The sequence below is a fragment of the Calonectris borealis genome, chromosome 1, assembly GCF_964195595.1.
Source record: "Calonectris borealis chromosome 1, bCalBor7.hap1.2, whole genome shotgun sequence".
Lineage (NCBI taxonomy): Eukaryota > Metazoa > Chordata > Aves > Procellariiformes > Procellariidae > Calonectris > Calonectris borealis.
Window position 1 is genome coordinate 63801204 of NC_134312.1, and position 17475 is coordinate 63818678.

At 49.1% G+C, this 17475-nt stretch overlaps 1 protein-coding gene across 1 annotated transcript; it reads left to right on the forward strand.

Moving 5' to 3' along the window:
- Positions 1-2183: 2183 nt before the first annotated feature.
- Positions 2184-17446, forward strand: SVOPL (SVOP like). The gene is made up of 11 exons (XM_075157791.1): positions 2184-2255; positions 2357-2481; positions 3972-4035; positions 5521-5646; positions 7070-7198; positions 8859-8932; positions 10366-10568; positions 11754-11865; positions 13005-13086; positions 14582-14671; positions 15051-17446. Exons 1-11 carry the CDS (start codon positions 2184-2186, stop codon positions 15204-15206), a joined length of 1233 nt encoding a protein of 410 aa, XP_075013892.1. The 3' UTR covers positions 15207-17446.
- Positions 17447-17475: the final 29 nt, after the last annotated feature.

A 17475-nucleotide genomic window follows, 5' to 3' on the forward strand; every position in this document is an offset into this window, starting at 1 on the left:
GGAAAGTCAGGAATAAAGGCTTAGGAGACGAAACTCCCAGCTGTGCTCGTCTTGCAGGGCTCGGGGCTGGGGCAGCCCCCAGCTCATACTGCCTGTGCCAGGAGCAGGCCCATACCCCAGGGGTGCAGAGGGGCTGAGCCCCACTGTGGTTTGGGCAGAGGAAGGGAGCAGACCATTGCCCAGAGCAGACCATTGCCCAAATGCGGTCCCAGCCATGGGTTTCTGAAGCACCTGGGGTAACTCTGGCCAAGGCTCCAAAAGCCCCAGGGGAGCGAGGCTGTCCTTCCCCCATGCCCAGCTTGTCCTCTCCCCTGCTGGCTGCTGTTTCAGCAACCCCTGACGTGCCTGGCCACCAGCGTGCCCAGGGGCTGGTCAGTGGACACACAACCAGTAGGTGTTTCCAGCCTTTTTCCTGGTGCGGTCCCACAGTAGCATGAAAGACGTTTACATTTCATACAGGGGAGGTACAATTTGACTGCTGATGTCTTTTTTGTCTCTGTCTTTCTTTCCCTTTGGTCTTCAGGGCAGAAGACATTTACGGTGGAAGAAGCTGTGGAAACCATTGGGTTTGGGAGATTCCACATTACGCTCTTCCTGATCATGGGCAGCACTGGGGTAGGTGTCTGCAGCCATCTGCATTGGCTGGAAAAAACACTCGTTTTTCCTTATTACTGTGCAGTAACAACCATAAGCACCACAGGCACATATTGCCGCCTGTTTTTTTCCCCACATACCTTCTCAAGCACAATTTCTGCTGTTGTCATCTTTGGCCAAAATCGATATTGGCCACAACTGATATCAGACCTATTTCAGGGCAAAGCTGAGCAGGTTGGCCCAGAGCATCCTGGCCTGGCCTCTGCCCTGGAGCACCGTCCCACCAGGCAGCACTGATGGGGCACGTCTTCAATAGTGCCTGAGGGTTAGGTTCAGCCTCCTGACGGCATTTTTCATGCCATCCCCAGGGCACCCAAACCTTGTGCAATCTGGCACGGGAGGGCTGTGCTCCCTCTTACCCTTGTCTACCTGAAAAATGTCCTAACAGCCAGGGTCTTGGGTTAATGGTGTATCTGGTCTGGGAACTGGGGCACAAGCCTGAGGCCAGGCTGGTGTAAAGGTGTGGTGGGGATATATCCATGAGAATCACTGCAGCTGAGGTGTAAAAACCTCTAGCTATTTGTAAACGATAGGCTCATTTCTTAACTGAAGCCAGCTGCTGGGGCAATGAAGTTTTTAATCAAAAACAGTTTTAAGAGGACATCTTTGTGTTAGATGCCTGGATTCACAGCCGGGTACCTAACCAAGCAGCTTGGTTTCCAGAAATAGTTGAAGACCTTCCACTGGCACAGCTGGGTAAGAGTGTCCTCTGCAAAGGATGAGTCTTTCCAGCCTTCCTAGATACACAGTGTACCTATATACCTTTTTTCTAGGTGCACCTTTCCCCCTCCTCTGCCTGTTTCCAAGTGCTCATGTCTTCCAGATCAGGCACAGGGCTCAGATCACTTCAAGGCACCATGGCTTCACAGGGCTGTTTTGACATGGTGGGACTGCCATGGCTGCAGGCTTGGTGGGACTGAGGGACCTTCTGCTGTGGGCTCCTTGTGGCTTCCTTTCTTGCTAACATGCAACCTCATTCCTGAAGGTGGCCGAAGCCATGGAGATCATGCTAATAGCTGTTGTGTCCCCTCTCATCCGATGCGAGTGGCAGCTTCAAGATTGGCAGGTGGCTTTAGTGACAACAGTGAGTGACTTTTGTTCCCCCCATGCAGGTCATCCACTACGTGGGCATTGTCCAGGGCACCACCACGGGCTTTGTAAAGTACATTTCCCAGTGGACCAAATAAATTCCTAGGGCCTCCTCCCAGGGACAAGAACAGTACCACAACTGTAGAAAGCCAGCTGATGTAAGCACACGTCTGTGCTCAGAGCTGTAATGCCAAACCAAGCCCCCTCTTCCATATTCTTATTTTTAAGATCTTGCCATCCAACCCTCAGCTTTGAGGGTTGAAGCAGTGAGTGCCTACATGGAGGAAGTCAACCCCTGAAAGCCACCTCGCTCATGGCTCTGGGCACTGCAGTTCATCCTGCTGCTTGGAAAGCATTCAACTCGCCCACAGTTCAAAGAGCAGAGCTGCCTGGTGCTGCCGGGAGTGGGCCCTCGACAGCTGTGTTTCAATTCCCCTTAGATGGTGTTTTTTGGCTACATGGTCTTCAGCATAGTGCTCGGGCTCCTGGCCGACAGGTATGGCCGCTGGAAGGTGAGTGAGCACCAGGGGCTGCACGTCCTTTTCCCAGGCCCCGCGGGAGCCATCCCGGCTGAGCCCGTGGTTTGATGACCCTGGTTTTGCCCCTTTTGCAGATTCTGCTGCTCTCGTTCCTCTGGGCAGCCTATTTCTCCCTGCTGACCTCATTTGCCCCATCCTACATCTGGTTCGTGTTCCTGCGGGCCATGGTAGGAGGTGGCGTGTCGGGCCACGCGCAAGGGTAAGGCCGTGCCTCGCGCATCGTGGCACGGGCAGTAGCAAGCCAGCCCTCACGGAGAGGTTAGCAGAGGCACCCCCGGGCCTGGAGGGGCCGAGTTCCCCGGTTTACAGCAAGAAAGGCCCCTCAGCTCATTTTGGCTGACCCTGGCAGAGCACCCGCTTTCCCTTGCGCTGAGCCTGATAAGCTGTGGCTGCGCTTGCAACCTGGAGGAGATGGCGGGGAAGGGGCCTCCACGGGGGGCTGGAAGTGGAAAGGGGAGCCAATTCCCACATCGCCTTAAAAGAAAGTGCCATTCTGTAATTTCACTGAATCCCGATCGATCAACCTAAATTGCAGTTCCCAAGGACTCCCGAGCCCAGGAATAGAGGGGGCAGCTGCTTTACGTTAAGCCAGTGACAGAGGGATTATTAAGCACATATATTATAAAAACAATTAGGCAGGTAACAGATGAGCAAAGGCTGCTTCCTCATAAAAAAGTCAGAACAATTCTGCTTAAGTAGCAAATTCTTCTTGAACTGATGTAAAACATTCCCATTTAAATGAAACTTTTCGCCCTGTTGGGGCGGAAAGGGGGACGTGGAGGGGGAGAGGAGAAATTCGCAATATTAACCACCACTTCACTAGGAGCTTGGCAAAATAAATTATTTCTTTCAACTCTCTAAGGGAAACAAATGCAACATTTCACAATCTTCTGTGGTTCCTCGAACCTCCATGCTGCCCACGCAGGAAAGCCCAAAGCTGGTCACTGACCCGAGACCCCTTTGCTGAAGCAAAGGACGTGAGGGAGATAGGTGGTGTTGGGAGGAGAAGGCACCATGCACCCAGGTTGTGCATCTGCCGAGGTCTGGGGGATGCCCCCATTCCCTGGCCATGGAGGTTGCTAATGAGCCTAATGAGGATGAAGGGAAATTGCATATTTTGTAAAACACTTCAATAGCTGAGATAGAGGGAGCCAACATGGGTCTCTCCCATTCTCTCTCTCTCTCTCTTTTCAGCCAAGGAAGCACAATTCACACCTGTAAGCTTGAGAGATGCCAGTGCCAGGCTCTCCCCCAAGGGCTATCCAACCATTTGATAGAAAGTGGAATGGACCGTTTTCTTTATTTAATGAAAAAAATGATTCACTAAAAATTGTCCACTCCTACAAATGTACTCTGTGCCCGTGCTGACAACTCAATTGCCCCGTAGGACCCTCCCGTGGGTTTCTTGGTGCACAGGAACACCTGCCCATGTCCGACAACCCTGGCCTGGAGAGAATTCGTGCCATGCATCTCCCTTGCGTGTAATCTGGTGCCTGCCCAACTGGGAGGCATGTTGAGCATGGGCCCCCTCTCTGGGTGTTCAGTGGTAGAAAAGGGATGGTCACTCTGCCTACGGGCAGCAACGTCCAGCACTGACTGAGCTGAGCTGAACTGCTGCTTGATATATATAGATATAGTATAGAAATTCTCATTGTTGTTGTATTTCTGCATTTTTTCCTTTTTCACTAGGCTTATCATAAAAACGGAATTTTTGCCCACCAAATACAGAGGATACATGTTGCCCTTATCTCAGGTAAGAGTGAGCATGTTACTGTTTCTTCTAGCCCCGAGTCCCGGGAGATTTGTCCTGCCGCTGTTTGGAAGCCAGGTCTCCAGCACGTCAGCCTTTCTCCCAGACTATTCGCGTTTGTCTTGGTGCGAGCGAGTGCTTGCTGCCGCCTGCGCCCCGGAGCATGGCGTCTGCGTTATTAAAGATGTACGCGGGCAGCTGCCTGCAGAAGAGAGGCAATTTCTTCTCAAATAGTTGGATGCTCCAAACGTTGCATGGGGACTTTGAGTGATGGCTGACACCCAGTCTTTCAGTTGCCCTACCGATAACGGTACTGCCTGCTCTAACGGGGCCAGTGCCTATGGGCTTTCCGGCAAGCCCTGGGGCTAGCGGCACCATCGGCCCCCTCCGGGCCTGGGCTCATCCTCTCCTTTCTTTGGACTTGTTTAATAACAAGTGATTAATGAGGTGATTCCCACATGAGGTCCTAATCTGCGCCTCTCTCTGTCCCTGCTCAGGGACGGCATGGGGGTTTGTGCAGGACAGAGCTAGCATAGATAGTCCCAAATTCGGCCTGAGACATGCTGGGAGGGTTGTGACCACTTGCTGGGCAAAGACCACAGCAAGCGTGACTAGGGTTGTTGCTTACTCCAGATTTCTGCAGTGGGCACTTGCTGCATGTGCAAATGATCTGCGGAGGCCTCATCAAGCACACGAATTCATCTGACTGTGGAACCAAAAGTGTTTGTATACGGTCTTGGTGGCAGGGATAATTTGCTTTTCATTACTGCCTGTTTGATCCCAGGGCTTCATTACCAAAGTGTCATCAGAAACACAAAGGTTTATAAAAAAGAACAATCTTGTATTTCTCCCCAGAAATTTGTTATTTCTGCCCACAGATTACTCATGAACTTGCTGTGGCTTTTATGTATTTGTTTGTGTTTGGTGTTGGCTGAGCTCCCTTGGGTGGTCCCCTGGAAAGGGACGCGTCTCCTCATGGCAACAAGTGAACTTCGGGGAGGAATGTACTTGCAGATCAGGGGGCCAGATTCTCCGTTGGTATAACTTGGCATTGAGTCTACTGGAGACCCACCAACTTCCAGCAGTGGAAATCTGACCCATTTTTGTCTTTGGTGCTTGTAAATCTGCTGCTTCCCCGCAGGGATTTAGACAAGAGGAAAATTCATGGGCATGAGCATTAGCAGAGAAGTGACTGAAAGGACAAAAGAAGTGGCTTTAAGTACAATGGTAGCCACAGCAAGTTATCTGTTTTCATCTGGAGCTAATTAAGACTATCTTCAGCCATCCCTCCCCAAATCCTTGTCTTTCTTTCCCTCTTTCCTTCAACCCGAGCTCAGCTTCTCAGACAGCTGTGGGATGGCTCAGTTTAGACCGCAGTGCTCCCCAGCACAGATCCCCACCTATCCATGGAACCAGACCAGAAGGGAAGAAAATAAATAAATTGTTGCCATGTGTTCATGTTCTAACCTCTTTTTTTCCCTCGGAAAGGTGTTTTGGTTGGCAGGATCCTTGTTAATCATTGGCCTGGCATCGGTGGTGAACCCAACCATCGGCTGGCGGTGGCTGATCAGAATCGCCTCCATCCCCGGCATCCTTCTCATCCTGGTGTTCAAGGTAAGAAGAGCTCCTCTCCCTGCTCCCCGCCGCACCACCACCAACCTGGGGTCTCCCCAGGCACCAAGAAGCATTGCCCTCCACCCCCCGCAAGCCTGGGGCTGTCCTTGTGTCCTCCTTTCAGCACCCCAGCCCTCTTGCCCAGGGGGCTTGGGAAGGTCCTGATGGCCTAGGGGGACTGCAGACCAGCTGCTGGGGAGACATCACCCTGCGGGAGATGGCTTGGCTTTGCTTTGCTTTGCAAAGCCTCTGGCTTTGCTGCCCTGCTGTAGCCCTCCAGCACCACAGGCTCCAGTGTCCAGGCTGCCAGCAGTACCCAGGGACCATGGTGATGGGCCAGGCATCAAGATGAAAACAGGCTAGGCAGCCTATGCAAAAAATCACAAGTATTATCTTCAGTATAGTGCTGGCCACAGCGCACCCTCTTCAGTCTTTACATTTGCTAGGGCTGAGGAAAGAAGCCTCAGTAAAGTGTTCACAGAGCAAACGGGTGTCAGGGTCAACAGCGGCTTCCCCAGGTTTACTCATGCTTCAGAAATATCGGCCTCGGGCTGTGGGGAGCGATGTAGAAAATCCCTACTTACAGTGCTCATGGGCACTGCAGTGCTAAGCTGTGGCCGGTGCAAGGCGCGCAGATGTGCAAGCCCTTCCTGCAGCTGAACGAATGCACAAGTCCATCTGGGGTGCTACCTGGGCAGTCAAATACAAGGTTGCTGTGAACGTCCACTAGTACAACTTTGACGTTTGGTTTCCCTGATTATTTTTGCCAGAAAAAAATGGGTAGCAAAAGTTTTTAGTCCGGAAGAAAAAAAGACACAGTCAGCATACACACCTTTAAAAAAGGAGTCTTTAATTCATATTTCAGAGATACAGATGTAATTGTTTATAATTTAATAGAGCCATCATTTAATAAAAAGGTATTTTATTCCGGAAAGAGCACCAGGTGTGGGTGAACATTGCAAGTGCTAGTGATGAGTGAGTTTGTTCCTAAATTTCATCCACGTCTTCCTTTTTTTTAATGACTTTGTTGAGTCTTCCAAGACTTTTGCTTAAGTAAGTGACACGTGCCTCATCCCGTTTTAGAATTTCAATTAATTAAGGGTTGTTTGTGTTAAACCTGTGTCTTTGGCTTCCACCTCTCACGAATGCTTGCCACAGATGGCTCAGTAGCAGACCCTTGGGATCTGGATCAAGAAATGGGTTTGTTGGGCAGGGTGAGCCCCCCAACATGGGGTATGGGGAGCTGGGACACTCAGGGGTGCCCCAGGGCATGGCTGGGGACGAGGACAGACAAAAGGCCGCTCCAACTTGGGCTGCGTTCCCTGCTAACCTGGCCGGGCTCGTGGGCACGACGGGAAGCTGTGAGTAGGGCTGCGTGGACAGAGAGGTGCAGAAAGGCTTTCTGACGCCGCTCCGCTTTCAGTTCATCCCGGAGTCGGCGCGGTACAACGTGTCCACGGGAAACGTGGCAGCTGCCCTGGCCACGCTGCAGAGGATAGCCAAGATGAACGGGGCGGCGATGCCCGAGGGGGTGCTGAAGGAGCCCGCCAAGGTAAGCCCAGCCCGCGGCGCTGCCTGGCCCCTCTCTCCTGGCCAGAGCTGCCAGCATCTGGGGTTCGGGGAGGGAGTGGGACCGCCAAGCACGTCTTGCTTTGCCTCTCTCCCCTTCCTCGCCTGGTTTCTTTCCAAACAACTATTGAATGTGATGATGAAGATGTCATTTTTATTTTGGAGAGACAATAATCTTGGCCCTCAATATGGAATTGAGTTTTCTGCTTTTTTTTTTGCATTCTTTGTGTTAGCTTGGAAAAATATCGTGCTGAGAAAAGATTTGCTTCCTTTACCACAAAAAGGGCTCCCAGCAAAGTGCTTTCTTCCTTATTGCCCATCCATGCCCCGGAGGTGTCCCCTCTGCCGGGAGACCTGGGATTTGCCCCTCTCAGGCCTGTGGCCGCTCAGACTGCAAGAGTCCCTGCCATGAGGTCGACCCACCACTCCCAGAGGCTTCTCCCAGTCCATGGCCGGGCTTGTCCGCTGGGTCCCAGCACCCCAGGTCCCTGAGTGTGGAGCCACGGACCAGCAGGAGAGGGTCAGAGCAGGAGAGGCCATTTCAGAGCTACCGCCGTTTGCACCTGTAAGCAGCTGAGCAGCTCAGGAGTCGATCATTACTGAACCGAAATGCCCAAAAGCACGGGTGGGTGTTGCAGGCAGGGCAGGAGAGGAACTGGGGGCCAGGGCCCCCCCAGGCTGCTCCCCCTCATCCCCAGTGTGGACCCTGCTGACAGCAGGGTGGGAGGACTTATTCAGGTGGCTCCTTTGAACCCCCCAAGAGAGGAAGATTGGACAAAACTATTGTCCAGGGCCTCAAAATTATTATCCAGCTCTTTTAAGTCTCTTTCCTGGACCCCTTTGCTGTTTATTCAATCCCACAGGCACCAAGCATTGTCCTTAGCAATTCATGCAAGATGGTGCTATTGTATTGGAATTAATTAGAATTAAAGCTTCCCTGTAGTTTAATTGAATTTATGTAATGGACCCACATTGGCTGTGGGAAGAGTTTTTGTTAGTTGTGCACCCTCTCAGGCTTAACCACTCATGAGGAAAATAAAAATAAAGGCAACCCAAACCGTCCCTGTGAACTCATCTCCCCTCGGTGGTAGGATGCTGGGGCAGCTGCCGGCTCTTGGGGAGCAGCGGGGTGGGCAGAGCTCCCAGTGCCTGCTTGTCTCTCTGCTCGCTGGCATTTCAGGCCTCCTGGCAAGATGCACGTGGCCACAAACTTGCTCCACATGCAGCGCAGCGGACGCTGGGCTCCTCTCCCCAGCACGTGGGGCAACAGGAGCTGCCAGCAGCCCTGGCAGTGCTGGACCCCCAGCAGCAAGCAAGTCCCCCTCCGGCATCGTGATGGTCATGCTGGGGCCAGACTGCCAGGAGCTGGGGGGTCCTGTGGGGGCCGGGAGTGCTCAGGGTGTTCTCTTCTGCTCCCCTCCATCCTTTGCAGTGTGTCCTCCTGTGGGCAGGCTTTGGGAAGAGTGGCTTCCCTCTCCAGAGGGCTGATGGGGTGCTGTATTGCACCATCCGTCGGTGTTGTGCCATCGGCAGCCTGGGGCGAGGGCAGGGGGGCCTGGGGTGCCAGCTGCTGCCGCAGAACTCTCGCCCCTGTATACAAGATGCCTTTTTAAAAACTTCTATTTCTGTCAAACGATTTGCAGGAAAGGAGAGGAAGATTCAAGGACCTCATGCACCCCAAATACCTCAGAACGACTTTGCAGATATGGATCATATGGTAAAAAAAGTTTTTTTTTTTCTCTTGCTTATCAGCTCGTTCTCTAAGTTGAACGTGTGCAGGGAGCAGAAGTCTCCCGTTAACTCTGCCAGTACGGGTCACCGTAGGCGTGTCCTGATCTCAGACCATGCCTCAGACACCCTGTGTCAGTCGGTGTTAACATAGACAGAAAAAGGCCGGACATCCAGGATGGTGCAGGGCACCGTAAGTCCTTTCTCAGGACAGGGCGGCTGAGGGGAGGTCAGGTGGGAGCCAGACGAGAGCCGCAGGAGAGGGCTCCGCTGCCCTTCTTGGTGTAAACTTGTTCTTCCCGAGAGGAGGAGAAATGCACCGCCGTTGCACCAGCCAATGTATCAGTGAAATAGGGCTCCAACAGAAACTCATTAACTGTTACCAGTGCCACTGGCTGCGGAAAATTAAGATTGAAGAGAGACGGGTTTCATATGCAATGTTCCTGGTAGCTGTATGCAAGGGTAATATATGTTTCATTGACTTTGCTGTCTGGAAAGGAAATGTATAAATAACGGGTCCGTGGGAACTCATTGACCCAAAATGTTGCTAAGTCAGGCCTTGAATTTTTTATGTTTTTTTCCCCTCAAGTTGTGTGAGTGTTATGAAATACCTTTCTTTTTGGTTTTTTTTAATCCTCCTTTCTCTCCTAGTCCCCCCAGGAGTTGCTGGCCTGTTCTCGGGTTTGCATTCCCGCCCCAAGCATCCCCCGCCTCTCCAGGCAGCTCGTTTCCTATCCCAGATTCTGCTGCTTGTTTCTGAACCCTGCCAGGGGGGATAAAAAAGTGAAAATTACTTCTCGGCCTGCTTATGATTAGGCATATGCTGAATTACTTGATAATGACACAGCCAGGCTGCCATCACCAATGCTGTGTTCTTGACAGCCAGCCAGGGTGCGATATGAGCCTCTCCAGCCAGTTAATGAAAACTCCTTTCAAAAATCCCTGGGCAGAAAGGATAAGGACTAAAAAAAAAACCTGGACAGTTGCTTCATGTGAGCTGCAAGCATCAGGGCCTGATGTTGAGACTCCCTGGTCCCCTGGGAAGGGGTGGTTTGAAAATGTCTCCACTTACAGCCCTGTGTGAGGGAAGGGGGACGTCCTCCCCAGCGTGACCGGAGCAGGTCACCTGCTGCAGAGCAAAAAGCAGCACTAAGGGGCAAGCAAAAAGATGAGCTATGAGCTGGGGCGGGGGCCTCCAAGGAAGAGAGGTGCATGGACATAGGTGGTAGTGGTGTGCCATGGGTGGGGTGACCAGTAACCTGGTGGGTGCTCGAGTCACTGCTAGGCTCGGGCTAAGGGGGGGTCCATCATGCAGAGCTGGTGCGCGCAGCAGGGGTCCCAGGGTACCCAAAACCTGCTGCATTTCAGTTTTCTCACCTTTCCCGTTGTTGCTGCTGCTCATTGCAGTGTTTCCCCGCACAGGCTTGGCATAGCTTTCGCTTATTATGGTGTCATCTTGGCCAGCGCTGAGTTACTGGAGCGGGACCTCGTCTGTGGCTCTGCGGCACCAACGGTGCAGGACCCTGGCAATGACTCCGAGGAGAGCCGCAGCCCCTGCCACTGCCACTTGTTCGGGCCCACTGCCTACCAGACCATGATCATCAGCACAGTCGGAGAGATCGCACGTAACCTCTTCTCCCCTCCCTGCTCTGCCATTCCCTTTTTACAGCCAGTCAATACTCGCTGCGAAGATTTTAGCTTCGCATGCATTTAGTGACGTGCCAGAGGTTGAAATGTCCTCAGCATTGCTGGCAAGTGCCAGGCACAGGCTCTTCAAATGAAGGTCTGGGACACAGGCCATGAACTGGTGGCAAAGGGCAAGGGAGGGCATTGCTCCCCAGGTGCATAATTTAACTTCAGCATGGGGTCCTTCCAACAGCAGAGCCAAAGACCTTCTTTGCAGTTAGTACGTACTGACAGCCTTGGTTAGATTCCAGGGGAAATTGCTCCTAATTTACCAGAACCAAGCCTGGCTTCCCAAATTCCCAGACATGTAATTTTTGGAAAGTCATAAATAAGCAAGGATCGCAAATAGTTGCATTGGTGCAACTGAATGCACCACACAAGTGCCCTACTTTCAAAGAGATGGTGGCCTCAGGAGCAGGTCCTGTGCTGAGCACTACAGTAAAGGACAGGTAAGCGCCCAGGGAATCCGCAGCAATCCAAAATGCTTCCTGGTGCAGCCTGCTGGGGAGCACTGGGGGATGGCAGGACAGCCCAACGGCAGCCACATGGCACACTTGAAAGAACTTGGCAGTCTGTGTGGGTCCAGTGTTGCAACACTCCTGGGAGGTGAACGTTTTCTCTGGTTCACGTCTCAGCAACTGAGCTACAAGGCGACCGGGTGTTGGATCCTGCAGGTGCAGCTGGGCTGGGACCAGTCCAGTGATGCACTCAGGTGCCTGCCTGTCCCGGCTCACGGGGGGACTCAACAGGGCACACTCTGGGCCCCCGTGTTTGGCTGGGCTGTGGCCAGAGGGATCAAAACCACCCAGGCCAGCGGTGTTCACCCAGCAGGTGCCTTTCTTGCCTGTGTTACTCATGGCTCAGGACCAGCGCTGGTGTCCTGCCGTAGAGCAGAGGACAGGTTCCATCCTCTGAGAGGAAGGACAAACAAAAAAAGGCGCATGAGGGCAAACTACAGGGTTTGGGTACAGGAAGGGAATTATAGGGTTTGTGCATTTTGTCGAGCATTTGGTAGGCGCTGGGGATGCAGAGAAGTATTTTTGAGGCACACTGTGTAAAGTCTATCAAGACAATCATTGAAGTTAGGTCATCTAACTTTTTATGGTTTTCCTTTTTATCTCCAGTAAATCCTTTGAACATTCTCGGCATCAATTTCCTCGGAAGACGCCTGAGCCTGTGTATCACCATGGGATGTACGGCGCTATTCTTTCTTCTCCTTAATATCTGCACCTCGAGGTAGTCTTGCTCAGCATGTGGGTGTTGTTTGCGGGGGGCTGGGGGTGGGGGTAGGGTGGTGCAATGCTGCAGGCAGAGAGCAGTACCTGTGATATTCTCAGGTCACCAGTCAGTCAGACCAGTAATTCCTGTATACCGAAAAAACCCTCTGACTGGTTGCCTGCACTTTGTGGGAAAGCTGTGGCAGCAGATGCTGTGGTGCAAGGGTGTGCAGAGCAATTCACTCGTATTAGTGAGCCCACATGGCTTCCCCTAAGCCTGCAACTAGCTGCGTTCTAGTGCAGTCTGGAAAATTAAAAATGATGTGAAGAACATCCACCAGAAAGAAGTCATATTTTTCTTTCAGTCTCTTTTTCCCCCCCCCTTTCTTTTGTTTTTGGCAATGTTACCTATGTCTCCTCTAACTTGTAGAGTCAGGTACTTCAAGAGGAGCTCAAGGCATCAAGGGAAAGGCTGCCACGAGTGCTGTGACTATCAATCATCAGGCTGATTTGTGAGGATGTGTAAGAAAGACCCTTCTCAAGCTGGCAGAGCTTAACGGTTACTGAAAATCAGAGTGGCTTCAAGCTGAAGTTTCCACTAAACTGGCTGGCAGCCTGATGGCTGCTTGCCAGCAGTGTACCCGTGGGCCACTGGCTCTGGAGGCTGGCTGAAATACTTGGGAGCTGGAATGGGAGGCTGCAAATAGTCGTTAAGCTAAATAAGCCCCTGTTAGGAAGCTTACAGTCATTCAGTATGGCATTGGCCTCTGTACTGCTATTGTTATTCTCAGTTTCCCTGGAACTGAGCCTGGCCATCACATTTGCTTGCAACAGTTTTACACAGGAACCGAAGGCAAGGGCTAGGCTGGAAGTCAGACTTCACCGTAACGCTGAAGGCACCAGCTGAGCCACTACGGTCCTGTTCAGATCATTCCCTCCAGCCTCTAACACTGGCCTGAGGGAAACCTAACGTGCAATAGCCTGTTGTCAAACATGCCTGGCCAATGGACTAAAGAAAGATTATGCTTGTCAGCAATCAACATTTCTTTATGCTTTCCCTTATATTAAGTTGTGTGCACAGTGCATATATTAGGTTGCATCTCTGCTGATCACCATTCAGTGACACTAACTCTTTGCTCCACACGGCTTTCTCTCTAGCACAGGCATGATTGGGTTTCTCTTCATGCTGCGTGCCTTGGTTTCAGCAAACTTCAACACCATCTACATTTACACAGCAGAGGTGGGTCCTCCTGAAAATACGTTAAGCTGCTCTGGGGCATGAAAGACCGTTGGCCTATACCCAGGAATGCTGCCATATTCATTGACTAGTTAGAGTCACCTTCCCTGAACTAAGTATCTGTGGCTTCCTGGCCACACCAGTTTCATAGGCAAGATCAGAGCAGGAATCAGAAAACTAGTGGGAGATGACAAAAGCAGGTGGAAGAGGAATGCCCTACTGAGCCTCCTGTTGGTCAGCAACTACAAAATGCTATTTTTGAGGATGCTGTGTACCACCATCTTCCAAACCCCACAATCTTTCCCCTCCCCAAGCCCTGCAAAGTTAGAAAATATGCTACCACTGAAAGGAACCTTTTCCAGCACTTAAGGGAATGATGTAGGATGAGGTAGTATATGAGGTTATATGTACGATTTTTTTCACTTAATGGAAATTGCTGTGTTCTGTCTGCAAATAGTTTTAATCTTTCAGAGAGCATGTCCTTCATACAACTTGGGAGCCGTGAGTTCTGTGGGTTAAGTATAGTTAGGGTTTTTTGTTGTTCTTTTTTAAATAATTGTGTGGAGTTAAATGTATTGCCTTGCAGATTGAGTAAAGTGATAAAAAGCAAACAGAAGTAGCTCCCTGTGTTGGCCTGATACTTCTTTTAATAGTACACTATATTGTTTAAGCATGCACCAGGCTTGAATAAATACCAACATTTTAATAGTCCTGAATTGGATGCTGTTGATGTAAAGACCGTTGCTGCAATGGCCATATCGTAAACCAATACTACTCACAATTTAATCAATGATCAAAACCAAACTTGGAAATCCCCTTTCCGGCCACATGCCTGGACTCTTCTTGAATTACCTTACCTCCATTGGCTTGGCCCAGCAAAGTATTTAAACAAAGACTTCCATGAGATACTTGCTAAAATCTATTGATATTAACAGGACTTAATTAAAGTTAAGCAGAATACATGCTTAAGTGTTTTTTTGGCACAGGTGTTTGGGAGATGTGAAAAAGAAAATACACATTCTTCTAAGCTTGGAGGTTTCTTATTGGGATCTGTTTTTCTTTTTCCTCCTTCTAAACAGAAGTGCTGTTGATACAAATAAATAGGCAGTCTTGAAGGCTGCAGACAATAGCCTTTCTTCCTGCTTTCCAGATATAGGGCCTGGCAACATAAATTGAATTCTTCCTTTAGCACCCAGCCTATCCTCTGTGACTTTGATGTGAGCTGCCCAGCACAGCTGGGAGAAAGGTGGTGGTAGTGGTGATAAGCAAACAGCAGGGGAACCGCATCCGGCTTTGATTGACTTGCCCTAAAACTTTACTTGGGGTAAAAAATGGCAGATTTGTGATGGCACAAAAGAGACCCAAAGGAGCCTTTATTTCTTTTCATATCTTATCTCACTAGCTGCCCTTGATAATGTAATGGGTCTCTCCGAAGAAAAATAAAAAAATATCACAGATTATTGTTGCACTAATCCGATTTCTTTCTGGCCTGTTTTAGGTTTATCCCACCACAATGCGAGCCCTGGGGATGGGAACAAGTGGGTCATTGTGCCGTGTTGGAGCTATGGTGGCCCCATTTATATCACAAGTAAGAGCACACTTGATAATGTTGGTAAACATTGTGCCAATCATTGCTATCAAATATACAGAGATGCCCCTGAAGTTCACAAAAAAAAAAAAAAAGAGAGATGTGTTCAATTCTCCCCCCAACTCATCAGTTCTTTGTCTGATGTTTACACAGAGTACTTACGTGGTCTTTGCCAGATGCAGATCTGCACAGATCTCTTCCCAGAGCTTAGCTTGCTAGTATTTGTTACTTTCTGGAAGCTCTTAGATTCACAACACATTGTTTTTCTATTGTCGAGTCTCTCAGGTGTCCGTGACCCTTTGTCCACTCTTTAATTACTAATTAACTGCCAGCCCCCCATACCACTGAGCTGACATTTGAACTGTTCATTTACCTGCAGGTCCTTATGAGTGCTTCCTTCATTGGGGCCCTGTGTCTTTTCTCATCTGTGTGCGTCGTGTGTGCAATCTCTGCGTTCACACTGCCCATCGAGACCAAGGGCAGGGCACTGCAGGTTTGTACTCCAGGAGCTCCTCTCTATCTAAATGCTATTTAGCCACTAGTAGATTATGATTCAGCCAGAATCCAAACCAAACTCTCCTGAGGGTTCGTAAGTCAAAATAAAGCCTGACAGCCACACACAGGAACATGCTGTTGCAGCAGCTCAAAGCACTGTCACCCCAGTTGCCTACAGCTCATTTCTCGTAAAAGAACACAGCAGAAGGCCTGCCCTAGCCCCAGCGACCTCATGCCAGCGTGTTAGCTTCACCTCGTGCAAGACCCTCTTTGCTAGTATCATCTCCAGTCCTGACTTGAAGTTGCTGCTTCACAGGCACACATTCTGTTCTGCCGGTGCTGCAGGGAGAGAGGACAGCAGGTACAAGTTATACCTTAAACTACTAAAGCCGTTTCTTCATCAAATTCAAGTCAAAAGCCCCAATTGCATCAGCCCGTTAGCTAAGCCCTTGTGGCTAGTGTTTCCTAAAAAGCAATCAGCCAAAACACTAAGCACGAAGATTAAGGGGAAAAGTTTAAATTCAGACAGCCTCCCATGCACAACTCGCACTAGTTTCATTCCAGGAGGTGGTGAGCAGTTCTGTCATTCTTGTCGATCCAGCTACACCAGCATGGAAATCTTCACGTCGTGCACGCAGCATGCCCACATCACACTGCCTGTTATTCTGCAGTCTTACCTCTATAAACCAGAAGACCACGGGCTAAATAATCCACATTCTTTAGCAGCCTAGAGCAAGACACATGTTTGATCAAACTGTTTTATGTGGGCTTCAGAACCAGACTTTAAAAAAAAGTATATACAAACACACACATATTACACATATATATACACACACACACTTAACACAACTTCATTGGGTTACATCTTCTAAGGTTTCCCCAAGGTGCATGGGACAGTTAACCTTGGGGTTTTCAGAAAAGCAACATATTAATTATTGCCTGCTTCTTTAAATGCTTGTCTTTTAGAAATACTTGTCTTTTATGTTTTTATGCCATTTAAAATATCCATATGACATTCTGTAAAAGTCTGGGGAAAAAAAACAACCGAAGTTTAAGTAAGGAAGTGGACAAAGCAACTTACTTATTCTTCCTTTGTGGGTGAAATTTAACCCCATGCACAAAGGCCAGAGAGCCACTTAGGCCTTTAAATGGTTGGATTTACAATAATTACTAAGCAAAACACTTCATTAAAACTGCTTTAGACCTAAAAGGAAAGCTTTGATTCAGCTACTGGTGGATTAACTTTGGCTAACAGTGGTCGAGATAAATGGGAATGTAATGATTCCTTAATGGGATCCCCCTTTTCCTGGGGACTTAACAGCATTATTATCCTCCTTGCTACAAATAAGAGTTATAAGCTCCAGCTGCTGGCCTTTACATGAACAAGCCAAAAAGATGGAAAAATAAAAATCTGCAGAACTAGTTGTGTACTCAGAGAAGCCACCATTAGATCTTAAATGCAACTTGCTAACTCCTCTCTCGTGGTCATTTCAGAGATTACATTTGTGTACGCAGTCATTCAGGGATTGCTGAATCGTGACTGTTGAAAGTATTGTCTGAGGGCCTCACACAGTACAGTCATCCAATCCATATAAGAATTTAAGTATGGGATGTAAAATCTCTTTTAACATGACAGTATTTAGTCCTAAGGCTCCAGGCAACAGATGTGTTCCTTAAAGCTAGGTCTAAATGAACCAACTCAATAAAAAATATGCAAGTAACTTTTTGTGAAATCTAGACAATGACATTTAAAAAGCATATCTACTCTTGTTTCAATTTATTAGGACAGCATCAGTCCACTCTCAAAGCAGTCATGGGGATTGCCTATCAGAGGCGAGACCTTTTGGACATATCCAAATGCATATTATTTTCCCCTGTACCCATTTCTGTTGGTTTTCATATGCATTTTATTAATTTTATGTATTTTTTCTTCTTTCCCCTTTTTAGCAAGTAAAATGAAAGCGAGTGTTTGATGTTGGATTGGGAAAGAAAAATAAACCTTTGGAATCTGTCATTTCCTGTGAGCTGCATTTGATGTTGATTGCTTCTCCATACCATTTCCATTATTAAAAATTGCAACTGAACAGTGTAAGAGCTATGATTTGTATAGACAAAAGGCAAATTTCTCAAGGATGTTCCCTTTCTTATGATTCAATAAATAGATGCTTTCTACCTGTCCCGTGAAGTGAGATGAAGACTCTTTACTACTAGTGGTATTAGTAGTGACATTCCACACACACACAAAAAAAAAAAGAAAAAAAAAAAAAAAAAAAAGGAAAACAGCCACCATTCAGTGGATTGAGGCAAAG

Excerpts from the sequence above, each read along its gene's own strand:
- SVOPL (XM_075157791.1), top strand. The coding sequence starts at position 2,184 with ATGGTGTTTTTTGGCTACATGGTCTTCAGCATAGTGCTCGGGCTCCTG. Across the intron at positions 4,036-5,520 it reads ACATGTTGCCCTTATCTCAG|GTGTTTTGGTTGGCAGGATC; the intron begins GTAAGAGTGAGC and ends TCCCTCGGAAAG. Across the intron at positions 8,933-10,365 it reads TTGCAGATATGGATCATATG|GCTTGGCATAGCTTTCGCTT; the intron begins GTAAAAAAAGTT and ends TTCCCCGCACAG.